The 15,682-nt window shown below is 40.3% G+C and overlaps 1 protein-coding gene across 3 annotated transcripts in view; it reads right to left on the reverse strand.

Moving 5' to 3' along the window:
* LOC143482200 (NACHT, LRR and PYD domains-containing protein 12-like) overlaps window positions 1-14,759 on the reverse strand; it is a 36,652-nt gene extending 21,893 nt beyond the window's left edge. For all 3 annotated transcript variants that reach the window (XM_076980489.1, XM_076980488.1, XM_076980490.1), the window contains exons 1-7: window positions 14,676-14,759; window positions 8,858-8,931; window positions 7,200-7,316; window positions 6,105-6,221; window positions 3,667-3,724; window positions 3,343-3,547; window positions 131-1,910 (exon numbers count right to left, since the gene is read on the reverse strand). In XM_076980489.1, the coding sequence (XP_076836604.1) occupies window positions 131-1,910; window positions 3,343-3,547; window positions 3,667-3,724; window positions 6,105-6,221; window positions 7,200-7,316; window positions 8,858-8,898 (2,318 nt within the window). In that variant the 5' untranslated portion in view covers window positions 8,899-8,931; window positions 14,676-14,759. The remainder of the gene's footprint in view (window positions 1-130; window positions 1,911-3,342; window positions 3,548-3,666; window positions 3,725-6,104; window positions 6,222-7,199; window positions 7,317-8,857; window positions 8,932-14,675) is intronic.
* Window positions 14,760-15,682: the final 923 nt, after the last annotated feature.

A 15,682-nucleotide genomic window follows, 5' to 3' on the forward strand; every position in this document is an offset into this window, starting at 1 on the left:
TGCTGACAAATAAATGACAAATAAATTAATAAAAGACCTTATGGAGGAGTGAACAGTGTGCTTAGCCTTACTGTGTTTTTGTACTTAGTCCACCAGTACAGTACATGTGTTTATGCATGAAAATACTCACACAGCTTTTCTGGATGCTGTGACCACTGGCAGCAGTCTCAGTAGACATTTCTCTGATTTCTCATATTTACTCAGGTCAAACTCATTAAGCTCCTCTTCTGAGTTCAGCAACACAAACACCAGAGCTGACCACTGAGCAGGAGAAAGACTGGCTCCATGGATACAACTGGTACCTCCTCTCTTCAGGTATGTTTGGACTTCCTGCTCTAGAGAATCATCTTTCAGTTCATTCAGACAGTGGAACAGATTGATGGATTTCTCTGGAGAGAGATTCTCCCTGATCTTCTCCTTAATGTACTTGACTGTTTCCTCTTTGCTGTGTGAGCTGCTTCCTGTGTGTGTCAGTAGGCCTTGTAAGAGAGTCTGATTGGACTCCAGTGAGAGACCCAGAAGGAAGCGGAGGAAAAGGTCCAGATGTCCATTCTCACTCTGTAAGGCCTTGTCCACTGCACACATAAGGACGTTAGATATTGAGAAAATCCCTTCTTTGTTTTTTTTTCTCTTTTTCTGCTCCAACACGTTGTTGTTGTTGTTGGAGATGAAGGAGAGAAATGCATATACAGCAGCCAGAAACTCCTGAACACTCAGATGCACAAAGCTGAACACCTTGCAACCCAAATGCAACCCAGTCTCCTTTCTGAAGATCTGGGTACACACTCCTGAGTACACTGACGCTTCTTTGACATCAATGCCACACTCTCTCAGGTCTTCCTCATAGAAGATCAGGTTGCCCTTTTCCAGCTGTTGGAAAGCCAGTTTTCCCAGTCCCAGAACAATATTCCTAGTCTGGTCAATATCAGTATCAGTTTTGCCATGGTACTTTCTGTTCTTGTGTTTGATCTGAAAGATCAGGAAGTGTGTGAACATCTGAGTCAGAGTCTTGGGGATCTCTCCACTCTCTGCTTCACCCAACATTGTCTCTAGAACAGTGGCTGCAATCCAACAGAAGACTGGAATGTGGCACATGATGTAGAGGCTTCTTGATGACTTCAGGTGTGAGATGATTCTATTGGCCAGACTCTGGTCACTGATTCTCTTCCTGAAGTATTCCTCTTTCTGAGGGCCACTAAACCCTTGTACCTCTGTTACCAGATCAACACACTCAGGAGGGATCTGATTGGTCGCTGCTGGTCGAGAGGTTATCCAGAGGAGAGCAGAGGGAAGCAGATTCCCCTTGATGAGGTTTGTCAGTAGCACATCCACTGAGGTCGGTTCTGTTTCATCCCACACACTCTCATTGTTCTCGAAATCTAGAGGAAGTCGACACTCATCCAGACCATCAAAGATGAAAATGACTTTGTAATTGTTACAGTATATTAACTGTAATTGTTTTGTTTCTGGAAAAAAGTGATGAAGCAGATTCATCAGACTGAACCATTTCTCCTTCATCAAGTTCAGCTCCCTAAAAGGAAGTGGAAATATGAAGAGGACATCCTGATTGGCTCTTCCTTCAGCCCAATCCAGAATGAACTTCTGCACAGAGACTGTTTTCCCAATTCCAGCAACTCCTTTAGTCAGCACTGTTCTGATGGGTTTGTCTTTAAAGAGGTCATTACAGTTGATGGGTGTCTCCTGTGTTGCTGGTCTCCTGGATGCTGTCTCAATCTGTCTCACCTCATGTTCATTATTGACGTCTCCACTCCCTCCCTCTGTGATGTAGAGCTCTGTGTAGATCTCATTCAGAAGGGTTGAGCTTCCATGTTGTGAGATTCCTTCATTAATTCTTTTACATTTATTCAGTAGTTTGTCTTTGAGCTCTTGCTGATATACAGAGACCAGCTCTAAAAACAAACACATGAGAACAATTATTTGGTTATTATCTCTGATGTTAAATTCAACATTCTTAAAAGAGAAAAAATATAAAACACCTTTATTTGGATACCTCTAAATCCACATTAAAATTACTAATTTGTGGCAATACAGTGGGTGTAACACCCCCTCAACTAAAGGAAGAGGAACCTCTTACAGTTACTATCTCACGTCCATATTAAGGGTCAAACCTTAAGAGGGAAGAGGGAAACTATTAGTTACTACATCAGGTCCATATACAGAGTGTAACACCCTGGTGAGGAATAATCAGAACCAGAGTGAGGAATAATCAGAACCAGAGTGAGGAATAATCAGTGGTTCACTCACACAGCACTATCAGACCTGTCCACATGTGTCCCTATTCTGACACAGTCTGACACACAACCCTAACCAGTACCAAAGTCTACTAGGACCTCAAAGTCACAGTTAATCTGGTCACACAACTAACACTGTACCACACCCACAGTTAAACACATCCCTGGTTACACAACTAACACTGTACAACACCCACAGTTAAACACAGCCCTGGCCACACAACTAACACTGTACAACACCCACAATTAAACACAGCCCTGGTCACACAACTAAGACTATACCATGTCCACAGTTAAACACAGTCCTGGTCACACAACTAACACTGTACAACACCCACAGTTAAACACAGCCCTGGTCACACAACTAACACTGTACAACACCCACAGTTAAACACAGCCCTGGTCACACAACTAACACTGTACAACACCCACAGTTAAACACAGTCCTGGTCACACAACTAACACTGTACAACGTACACAGTTAATCACAGCCCTGCTCACACAACTAACACTGTACAACACCCACAGTTAAACACAGCCGTGGTCAGACACCAAACACTGCAAAACATCCACAACCTTCATCAAGGTTAAAATCCAGAATTAGGATATGGTGCATCTCAAACAGACCATATGACTTAACCCAGTGTTCTCCAGATGAGAAAAATCGGAGTTAAATATCTGTTATGAGAATCCCAATCATGATGGATGCTGACCTTAGACACATTCTTGACAGGTACTCAATTTTTTTGGGTCCTAGCCATCACAAACAGGACACTGCAGTTAGAATGGCACTGCCATCATAGATTCATGACCCAGATCTCTTATTGGTTTGTAGTGTGTTAGTGAGGTCTGTCTGGTTCATGACCCAGAGCTCTTACTGGTCTGTAGTGTGTTAGTGAGGTCTGTCTGGTTCATGACCCAGAGCTCTTACTGGTCTGTAGTGTGTTAGTGAGGTCTGTCTGGTTCATGACCCAGAGCTCTTACTGGTCTGTAGTGTGTTAGTGAGGTCTGTCTGGTTCATGACCCAGATCTTTTACTGGTCTGTAATGTGTTAGTGAGGTCTGTCTGGTTCATGACCCAGAGCTCTTACTGGTTTGTAGTTTGTTAGCGAGGTCTGTCTGGTTCATGTTCCTCAGGACATGCAGTGTGATCTTCAACACCCCCTCTTTGACACTGCTGTGATCCTCCTCATCCTCCATCTCTCCCCCAGAGCATGCTGGGTAATCTGGACTCAGTATCTTTTTAATTCTCTTCAGCTCCTTCTTCACCAGAGAGATGACTTTGTGCTCCAGTTCCTGGTTAGGAGTAAATGCCAACAGACTATCATGAAAAGCACAGAGAGACATGATATGTGAAGGAAAACAGTCACTGTCTGAACGTGCACAAAATCATTCAAACGTCCACAGGTACACACCTTGTATATGGACTCCCCATGCTCTCCGTAGATAGGTACTGATTCCTCTTTGTGCACACTGTAAAACAGACATATTTTAACAGGGAACATTTAGTACATTCATACCTGTAGAACACACATTATATACACCAGTAGATGTTATGCAGAAACACTAGAGTATAACATCTGTATTTCATAACAGATCTGTGATGCTGCATGGTGTTTGGGATCAAGAAAGGGGCAGGAGGCAGAGTCCAGAAACTAAAAAAATAAATAAATAAAAAGTAGAGCAAACTCACTAAACATGTCCATTCACAAGACAACAATAATTGACAGAGTTAGTGGGAGGATGGCAGAGGGAGGAATGACATGCGGTAGTGATACAGATGAAGGTGCAAGATAAAAGATGTTACAAAATGTCAGGAATGTCACCTGATAGCCATTAAGGACTCAGCTGTTCCTCATCACCACGCCCACATTCCAGACATTCATATACACCGTCATCACAACACCTCGTCGCGAAGTTTTGCCAACCATGTTGCATACCGAGCGTTATCATACCCTGCTGTTTCTCCTGTGTACCGACCTCTGCCTGTTCCCTCGACCCCGTCTTCTGCCTAGCCCTCAGGTACCGTACGGACTCTGCCTTCCCGTTACGACCCCGGACTGGATAGACCACTCTCAACAAACGGCATTAAATCAACTCCGTTTATGCATTAACATCTCGCATTCTCTGGTTGTATCTATCTGCCAAATAAAGAGCACTGTGCTTTTGCATAAGGATCCCTCTCTGTCTCTTCCTGACGTTACACAAGATATTTTTATAGAGCACATTTAACATGGCATTTGCCAAATTCTATGCAAGGTTATGGGAAAAGACATGACTTAATATAACTTCATAAAATGTAAAACAAAAAGTAAAACAAAACTGAGAAATGAAAATGAGTATAATGAGAGGATCAGGCAGTGTAACAGTCGAGGGCTAGGAAGCAGACGAATGCAGATGAATAATGATCTCAAGAAGACGTGTAGTCAGAATACATAAAGATTTGGTAAGATATCAAAACATGCTAACATTGATTACCAAAAAGGCTGAAACACAAGGAATATACACCAAACTAATAATACCCATATCTAGAAACACGTGAAAGAACACCAAGAGTGCAGTGACAAACGTGACGTGACACATGGAGGAAGAGCTAAACGTAAACCAGACCAACAGGTGGGGCAGGATGCAGAGATGAGAGCAGGTTCACGCTTCAAAATGTTTATTAGAAATGCCACAAAAATAAAAGCTTTTATGAGATCAATATGGAACTCAAGATAACAATGATCAAGACATACGATAGATGCAACATTAAATCCACAGAGGCAGAACGTGACAATGAGTAAAGACATTTGAAGTCTGGAGAGAGCAGGAGACATCATTACCTGAACTCAGTACAACACTCACATTCATACATCATCATTACCTGAACTCAGTACAACACTCACATTCCTACATCATCATTACCTGAACTCAGTACAACACTCACATTCCTACATCATCATTACCTGAACTCAGTACAACACTCACATCCCTACATCATCATTACCTGAACTCAGTACAACACTCACATTCCTACATCATCATTACCTGAACTCAGTACAACACTCACATTCCTACATCATTGTTACCTGAACTCAGTACAACACTCACATTCCTACATCATCATTACCTGAACTCAGTACAACACTCACATTTCTACATCATCATTACCTGAACTCAGTACAACACTCACATTCATACATCATCATTACCTGAACTCAGTACAACACTCACATTCCTACATCATCATTACCTGAACTCAGTACAACACTCACATTCCTACATCATCGTTACCTGAACTCAGTACAACACTCACATTCCTACATCATCATTACCTGAACTCAGTACAACACTCACATTCCTACATCATCGTTACCTGAACTCAGTACAACACTCACATTTCTACATCATCATTACCTGAACTCAGTACAACACTCACATTCATACATCATCATTACCTGAACTCAGTACAACACTCACATTCCTACATCATCATTACCTTAACTCAGTACAACACTCACATTCCTACATCATCATTACCTGAGCACAGTAGAACACTCACATTCCTACATCATCATTACCTGATCTCAGTACAACACTCACATTCCTACATCATCATTACCTGAACTCAGTACAACACTCACATTCCTACATCATCATTACCTGAACTCAGTACAACACTCACATTTCTACATCATCATTACCTGATCTCAGTACAACACTCACATTCATACATCATCATTACCTGAACTCAGTAGAACACTCGCATTCCTACATCATCATTACCTGACCACAGTACAACACTCACATTCCTACATCATCATCATTACCTGAACTCAGTACCACACTAACATTCCTACATCATCATTACCTGAACTCAGTAGGATCCACTTCCAGTCTGAATTTACGTGGATGGTCCATTGATCTGTCACTCTTCATGGACACACAGCTTGATTCAGGTGAGTCGGATCTCTTATCCTGAATCATACTAACAGAATTTAAATATATATAATTAATGTCAAAAGGCTGAAACAATGTTTCAATCAATAATTCAAATGTAAATAAATTCAGATATATGTCTATTGTGACATGTCAGTGTTGTACAACGTCTCATGAACCTTTACTGTAATTGACAAACATTTATAGACACTAAACATTGCAGTTTCACAAAGTCTCAATAGAAAGACAAGGCCATGTACAGGATGAACAGTCAACATGAGGGGTAAGGTTGCTGTCACGCCTACTAACGATCCCACGTTTGGCCACCCGAGGTCCTCATCTCTGGAATACTAATATCTAGCCCGACATCTAGCCCTGTTTCTCATTACCTCACCCTATTTATGTCCTCTCAGCCTTCCTTCTCATTGTGAAGTATTGCCTATCTTTTGTGACAGCATACTGTGTGTTTTCTCCTGACATCTCTTTGTTTTTTTTATCTCTCCCTCTATTATCTATTTTAATCTCTCCCTCTATTATTTGTATCTGTAGAACACTCACATTCCTACATCATCATTACCTGAACTCAGTACAACACTCACATTCCTACATCATCATTACCTGAACTCAGTAGAACACTAGAATTCCTACATCATCATTACCTGAACTTAGTACAACATTCAAATTCCTACATCATCATTACCTGAACTCAATAGAACACTCACATTTCAACATAATAGGACCTGAACTCAGTAGAACACTCATATTCCTACATCATAATTACCTGAACTCTGTAGAATACTCACAATGCTACATCATCATTACCTGAACTCAGTAGAACACTCGAATTCCTACATCATAATTACCTGAACTCAGTAGAACACTCACATTCATACATCATAATTACCTAAACTCTGTAGAATACTCACAATGCTACATCATCATTACCTGAACTCAGTAGAACACTAGAATTCCTACATCACAATTACCTGAACTCAGTAGAACACTCACATTTCTACATAATCATTACCTGAACTCAGTAGAACTGTCTCTCTTTCTGAAGCGATATGGAGGCTCCATTGACAGGTCACTCTCCATGGACACACAGCTGGGTTCAGGTGAGTGCGATCTCTTACGCTTAGTCATGCTAACACACAAAATGAGTAAATTACAATTACTGAAAAATTATTGTTAATATCAAAATGCTAAATCATGATGTGTATATTAATGGGGGGATAAACATGATTATATTTTTATATTTTGTGAGAATGAGAATGAGATGATCCCTTTGTTCTAACTACCTGCTGTGTTTTCTTCACTGGTCTCCTGTAACTGCTGGATCAGATTTAAAACTAAAACTAAAAATAATCACCTACAAAACCAAAACCAACCCCTCTCTGTCTAATGGCAACAGAAAAACCCTAATTCACTCCTAGATCACTTGAGCTATCTCAAGTGCTGGTTTGGTCCTTCACAAATGCCAGATTGGTCCCTATAACAGTGACCTCCTTCTTTCGTTTTTGAATGAACTCTACCAACAACTGGTTCCAGAAGCAGAAATGGAACAGGTGGGAGGAAACACGAGGACATTTGTGATGTGACAGTGTAGCATTCTGTCATTCTCATGTCATCACAAACTGGTTTATAGACTATCCAAGAGTGATGTCCCTTTTCCTCCCGCCCTACTCGCCTTTCCTCAACCCCACTAAGGAACTTTTTTCAGTCTGGAGGTGGAAGGTGTATGATCATCGGCCCCATGACCAAATGTCCCTCCTGGATGCAATATATCCCGGCTGCAGAGACATTTCAGCTGAAGACTGCCAGGGGTGAATAAGGCATACCAAGCTTTTCTATTCCAGGTGCATGGCTAACATTGGATGTGATGTGGGTGGATGAAAGCATGTGGCCAACTGCTGAAGACCGTTTAGATTACACGTAACAAAACTGTTTATGTTGCCAAAAACGCACACATTTGAAAAAAAGTCCAAATGAAGCAGATTACAGTAAAAATGAACTGACTAAGAAAACAACAGATGTTACTGTAAAATGTCTGTTGTTTGCTGGGAGAGAGTAAAATATTACATGTAATACTGTTTCTGTATTGCCATCAACTGTTAGTTTTTTTACAGTGGTTGTGCAATGATTGACTATGTTCATCTCTAATAGAGAATCTGTACTAGTGTTTGAAAGAATGATTGGATACTGAACAAGGTTTGCTGTGTTTTAACAAAGTTGGTGTATAAAGAGAAAACTTTGTTTGCATTGTGAAATGCAGAGTTGGTATTTAGTTAAGAAAATGCACTTTTAAACAGGATATTAACTATTTGGCTATTTGTATGAGGTAAATGTGTTGCTGTGTTTAGAGTTTTAAAAATCTATCACAAGTACTGGGAAACGCATGTTAGCAGTCATAAAAAACTGTAAATAATGTTAGTCAGGGATTTTCTGACTTGACAGCAAAGCACTTCTATAAGTTTGTCTGGATAAGAGTGTCTGCTAAATAAAATAAATATTAATGCATTCAGATAACACATTTATGTTAGTGCACAAAACGATGTACTGCAAATATGTTTAAGAATATTAGAACATTAATGATTTTACTTAGTATCACTGTTCTCTCACCTCTATCCTTTCTGTGTGTGTGTGTTATTCTCACCTCTCTCCTTTCTGTGTGTGTGTTATTCTCACCTTTCTCCTTTCTGTGTGTGCTGTTTTCCAGAGACACTCATTCTGGAGGTCACGTCTCTTCCTACAGATTACAACTGTAAACAAACAAACAAACACACACACACACACACACACACACACACACACACACACACACACACACAATGCACAACATATATTTATTTCAAAATCCTCTGTATTGCCAATTCAAATGACCAGTTTAAGAGAGTCACTTTGGGTTTTGTCATCATAATGCTGCATACATTATATTGCCAAAAGTATTCACTCACCTTCCTTGACTCACATATAAGCTTAAGTGACCTCCCATTCCTAATCCGTAGGGTCTTCTGGGGTAAACCTGGCTGTCCACAAGGTTTAGAAGTGTGTTTATGGGGAATTTAACCATTCTTCCAGAAACGCATTTGTGAGGTCACATACTGATGTTGGACAAGAAGGCCTGGCTCTCAGTCTCCACTCTAATTCATGTGCACTGGTGCACAGTCATGTTGGAAGAGGAAGGGGCCAGTTCCAAACTGTTCTCACAAAGTTGGGAGCATGGAATTGTCCAAAATGTCTTGGTATGCTGAAGCATTCAGAGTTCCTTTCACTGGAACCCAGCTCCTGAAAAACAACCCCACACCATAATCCCCCCTCCACCAAACTTTACACTTGGCACAATGCAGGCAGACAAGTACTGTTCTCCTGGCAACCACCAAACACAGCATTCCAGATGGAGAAGCATGATTCCTCACTCCAGATAATGCAGCTCTACTGATCTAGAGTCCAGTGTCAGCAGGCTTTACACCACTGCAATCAACACTTTGCATTGCACTTGGTGATGTACAGCTTGGATGCAGCTGCTCAACCATGGAACCCCATTCCATGAAGCTCTATGTGCAATGTTCTTGAACTAATATGAAGACCACATGAAGTTTGGATGTTGTTCTGTCAGTTTACGTGGCCTACCACTTGTGGCTGAGTTGCTGTCGTTCCTAAACACTTCAATGTTCTTATAATACAGCTGACAGTACACTGGAATATTTAGGAGCGAGACAATTTCACGACTGGAGTTGTTGCACAGGTGGCATCCTATCACAGATCCATGGTGCAATTCACTAAGCTAGTGAGAGTGACCCATTCTCTCACAAAGAAAACTTTGTCTGCATGCCTAGGTGCTTAATTTAAAAAATCTGTGGCCATGGAAGTGATTGGAACACATGATTCCGATAATTTGGATGGGGGAGCAAATACTTTTGGCAATATAGTGTCTATATCTCACATTAGTAAACATTTCAAACCAACTAAGGTCCACAGTGACGTTCTGGCATTAGGAAAAATTTGTTCCAAAATGTTCAGCTGTTCTGCTGTTACGACACATCTTCAAACCCAATCTGCTGCAGCTGGATCTGCTGTTACGTGTGTGTGTGTGTGTGTGTCTGTCTGTCTGTACTTAATATATTGTAATGAGCAGTGGCAGCTGTCTGCCATCAGCCATTTCCCAGCCATGAGCTGGGAATGAATCAGTTCTCATTATCATGTGCTCTGGTGGTTGCACCCCTATATGACACCTTCAGAAAGATCAGGCTGGATATGTGCAACGCGAGCACTAAGCTGGCCAGTAATCATTATTTTTCAAGTGTGAAATTCTTAGCAAGAATCTCCTGTTGTCTTTCTTGCCTATGAGGGACAGTGCATGCAGGTTGCCATAGAATAGTGTATCAGTGAATCCTCACAGTACTGAACAATAGTGTAAAAATCTGAAGCTTAAAGACAGGAAATCTGTAAATAGTGAACATTTCAATTGGTTTTCTAGTTCTAGTTTCTAGTTTTGCATCTACAAAAAGAAAATCATGCAATTTCAAAATTGGTTTATTAAGGCATAAAATGAATATGTGGAATTAGCTTAAAATGACTATAGCACTGTACATTTAAAAGACACCAGTCATTAGATTTTATATTTGCGCCTATTGGACTTCTGAGAATTGTACTAAATTGCTCTAAACTGTACTTTCTCTAAGCTTTATTAATGATATTAGAACTTTAATTTGGATTCATGGCAAAATGGTTTTGCATCTGTCCAAACCTGCACTGATGATAACGATGGTTTAGCAATGATAACAATACCCCTGTTGAATGAGATCATAATTATTTTAGCATTATGGGACATTTTAGAGAAAAATTAATGAGATCGACACATGAAATGGCAATATTATGGTTTGTTTTTAATATAGATGTGTGAATGTCATTGGAATCTAAATGTAGTCTGGCTCTGTCAGGGCTGGCTCGGCTGCCACTCCTCCTACCACCACTTTATGATTGCACATTTAAGTTGATATTTTCTTCTGAATGTAGTTTTTATCTTAATTTTGCTCTTAATTTAATATTTATATTGCACTCAGTTGTAGGTTAGTCATTTAGTCATTGGACTATTAAAATTGAAATGTACAGGCACTAGGGCACTACGTACAGCGCTACGTGTGACATAATCCCTGAGCTAGGTGTCATGTCCAGCTCCGGCCTCTACCCTGTCTTGTGTCATTTACCATGACTCCTCCTTGTTTCTCCGTCGCCATAGTTTCCCTTCTGTCTGTCATGCCCTTGTCCTCAGTGCTCCCACCTGTGTCTCATTTCACTCCTCTGTTTCTGTGTAGATTATCCCCTCTGTTTCACTACACTGTATTGGTCAGTGATTGTTTCTGTTGTCCTTTTGCCTTTCCCTGCACTCCCTTTTATAGTATTGCCGTGTGTTTCAGGTTTGCCCAGGGCCGGTCCTTCCATTAGGCAATATAGGCAAATGCTAGGGGCACCGTCTGTCCAGGGGGGCACTCGCGTAAATGTGTTTTTTTTGGGGGGGTTTTTCTTTCTTTTTTTTTTTTACCAATGAAAAATTAATAAATGTGAAAACAAGCAAAGTCCACATAATCATAATTTCATTGTTTATTCTTATTAGTCAAATTAATAATTATTATAATTTATAATTAATAATTATTATAATACACAACACCTATCACCAACCCGCGCGCGCCCACCCACCCGCCCCTGCGCGCTTTGCCCGCAAAGATGCCCGCAAAGATGTCAAAAAGGGATAAGTCCTCTGGTGCCCAGGGTAGAAAAAGGAGAAAAGTGGAGGATGAAATGTGGCAAATAACCAGAGGTAATGTAATGGTAATATGTGGTGAATTAACACTATACCAGTGGCGAACTGTCAGGGCCTTCAAGGTCTTCTCTGAAAGTCGATTGATCTTAAAAAAGATGCTTTATCTATTATATGTAATATATGTTAATAACGATTCACCAATAATTTGTATTTTTCCTCTAAATCGGTTTTCATATCCACTTTTCGTGCTTGTGCTGGAAAAAAAACCTCAGCGCTGAAATAAAAAATCATCCAATCAGAATATTTCACACCGTTGTTTCTAGGTAAAACAGAGAAAGGACCCCCAGGACCTTCTGTTTATCTGTCGTATACCCTTGCCTTTTACATTAAGAGAGCTTTTATTATGGATTGGCAGTTTAATCAACCAATCATATTTCAAATTAGAATGGTGGGGGTGTGCTCCAATGTGCTCAGGGTATTCTCGCTGGTCCTCGTGCGTCAGTTCTGCGTTGTTTGTGTCTCGTGAGCCTTTAGCTTGTGTTAGCTAGTTAGCAGCTCCTAGCCAGCACTGCTGTGAGGTTTTACAAGCGAAAAGGATGGAAGCGCAGGATGTTTATAATAGATAAGTGTTCAGCTATTAATAATTTGCTGGCATTTATGAAAGATTTGTGATGTTTGGAATTCTAACTGACTGGCAATTGGGTAAATGATGCAGAAGTTGTTTAGGTACTTTGCACATAGTACACACAATGATGACAACAGTGGTGTGGCTCTCATTTTAATTAGAAACAAATCTAAATGGCGGCCAATCTGTAGCAGTGGTGTTTTTCTTTTAAACCAGCTCGCTTGACTCACAACTAACTCTCAATCGTCATTGTGGCTTTTTCCCCTCTGTATGATCTTAGTGAACACCGCCACTCCATAATCAGTGAGCTCCAACTGCTGACCCCGCCCACAGATCTTTTTAATGATGTGCAAAATGTCTAAAATGCCCCATTTTTTAAAGTACAGATTTGGCACGTTGTGTCACATCACGTGGTTAATATACTGTCACAATTTTACAATACTGTCATCATACTGCCCAATCCTAGTAGGTGCTATTATTAGCTTAGCTCAGCAAAGTTTTAAGAAAATATATATTAAAACACACATATGCTCTTCTGTTCATTGCAGATGCACTTTTGAAATAATAACAATGTTGCAGTAGGCAAATTGCCCTGATTTGCACTGGTGGTGGTGGTTGTTTTTTTATTTTTTAAATGTATTATTAATATTTAAAATTTGTTCTCTGCACTACTTTATGTAAAATAGTTTTAAAATATTTTTATATTTATGTAACGATCTGCGCTGGGCAGAACAGGGAGGCGGACACAAACGCTGAGGAGAGCGAGATTTATTCAAGGAAATTCCAAAGGCAGAGTCGAAGTAGCAGGCAGGGGTCATGAAGGGCAGGCAGTCCAGACATGAAATACGAACAGACATGGCAAAACACAGAACAAAACCAGGCAGGGGAACAAAGACTAGGCTGGACGTACTCACAAAGATGACAGAACAGAAACAGCAAACTCCACGAGGGCATTAACCCTCTACTGCACGCATTATTACACCAACATGTAAAAATTTTTTACAGTGTTTTTTATCACTTAAAATGAACTTAGATTTACATATTTAAAGTTTTTTTAGAAATATTGTTGTTGTTAGTTTGCCCTGCGTTTCCTTGCTTGTGTTGCCGTATGTTTCAGGTTTGTCTTTCCGTTTATGTTCAATGGTTGCCTTGGTTAGAAAGGTTAAGTCTTTTCTCGTTTGCCTTTACCTCTGTTCCTCCTCGTTCCCCTCCCTAGCTTGTTCTGTATCTCTTTATCTTAGTTCGCTGTCTATCTGTACATATTTCCTGTGTTTCACGTCGCTCCTAGTTTGTTTCGCCATTGGTTCTCCTGTTTATATTCTTTAGTTGGTTCATGTTTCGTTGCTTATGTTATGTGCGTGCTTTGCTTACCCTCGTGTGTGTTGCATTTAGTGTATGGCCTCGTGTCACTGTCTGTTTCACAGTCTTCCCTCCGTTGTCCACATTCCCTTGTGCATCGTTAATTGCTTCTGTTTAGTGTACTGTTGCGTGTATTTTAATACATTACAAAAAACCCTGCTATTGCATCACACCTTACCTGATAAAACGCTACAACCCCCGTTGAATGAGATCATAATTATTTTAGCATTATGGGACATTTTAGAGAAAGAGTTAATGAGATCAACACATATGAAATGGCAATATTAATTAATCTCTAGGTAAAATGTTTTAAATATGGATGTGTGAATGTCATTGGAATCTAAATTTAGTCTGGCTCTTTGTATAGGACACAATACATCTTGTCACAGAATCCTTGAAATCAATGCAGTTAAACAAAGATGTTGCCACACCCAAATAAAACCAGTCCCCAAGACAAAAGCTGAACTACTGAAGAAATAAATGGTATTGCTGCTTGAACAGAAATTCATGGCAAACGTTCACAGCTGACAACAGTGTTATAATAACCACAAAATTCTACATCTGACTTACAGTAAATAAAAACTAACAAATAACATGACTGAATTATAACAAAATTGAGCTAAATTGAGCTGGTTAAATCAGAAAGTGAAAGTATAGCAGGACTAAGGACTAACTATCGATGCAGCGCTATGACTGATGTCTAACACATCTACAAGAGTTTCAAATTCTGAATCTACAGCACAGACTCGCATACTCACCGTGTTCCTCTGAAATAGATTAATGTGTGTCTCATAAAATGATGATCCTGCTCAGTCTCTCTCACTCTGATCTGAATCTGTTTGTCCTGTTTAGTTTCTCATATGACTGTTGGAGGAGGAGACTCAGATTCCAGTTTATCTTCATATTTTAGCAGATCAGTATTAAACTCTCCCCATGCTGAATAACAGGTCTGACGGGTGAGGAGTGCAAAATAAAAAGGAAGCGATCATGCCAGTCTCAGGAAAGAGGGGGGATTTAATGGAGAAAGTGCACAACACAAAACCTGGTCCAAATTATGGTATGATATGAGGAAACAATAACCAGCAGTCAACTGGTACAAAGACAAGAGAAATATAGGAAATAAACATGTGTATAACAAAACATGTGTAATTGCAATAATTTTCTGCGAGAAATATTACATTTTCTGGACAAAATTCAGGGGTGCCAACACTTTCGGCCATGAGCGTATAGACAGACAAATGACAAAGGACCCTCAGGTGTCGGGAAACCTAATAGGCTCCGCCCACAGGAGGGACAACAACAGGGCAACATGAAATACTGCCACTGCAGACATGGTCCTTACCGTGACAACAGGCCCAGAGTGGGTCACAGGTAAGACTGTGGTAAAGAAGGCAGATAGACCAGTACATGTACATGTCATGCACAACATTCAGAACTACTGGAAACATCAAAACAACTAATAACCTGAGAACAGTGTAGTTTTCCCTCACAAAGAAAAAAAATGTGGATTTGGATAGAACATGCAGTTCCCAGATCAGAGGCCCCTCCGAAATTATAGTAGAGGAACAGACCTGCCCAACTAAGAGTGTTTTACAGCCTGTTCATTGATGAGCTGATCAGAGATCAGTCCAAACAGGGATGTTCAGACTACTGGTTGAGTTCTGTGTCAGTGCTGTTTAACTGTGTACTCATGAGACACAGCCACTGTTCAAAGTCAAACCCAGTTAGAGTCAGAGAGCAGTGCTCTGAATCAGATTTACTACAT

This window comes from Brachyhypopomus gauderio, chromosome 18 (assembly GCF_052324685.1).
Source record: "Brachyhypopomus gauderio isolate BG-103 chromosome 18, BGAUD_0.2, whole genome shotgun sequence".
Taxonomy (NCBI): Eukaryota; Metazoa; Chordata; class Actinopteri; order Gymnotiformes; family Hypopomidae; genus Brachyhypopomus; species Brachyhypopomus gauderio.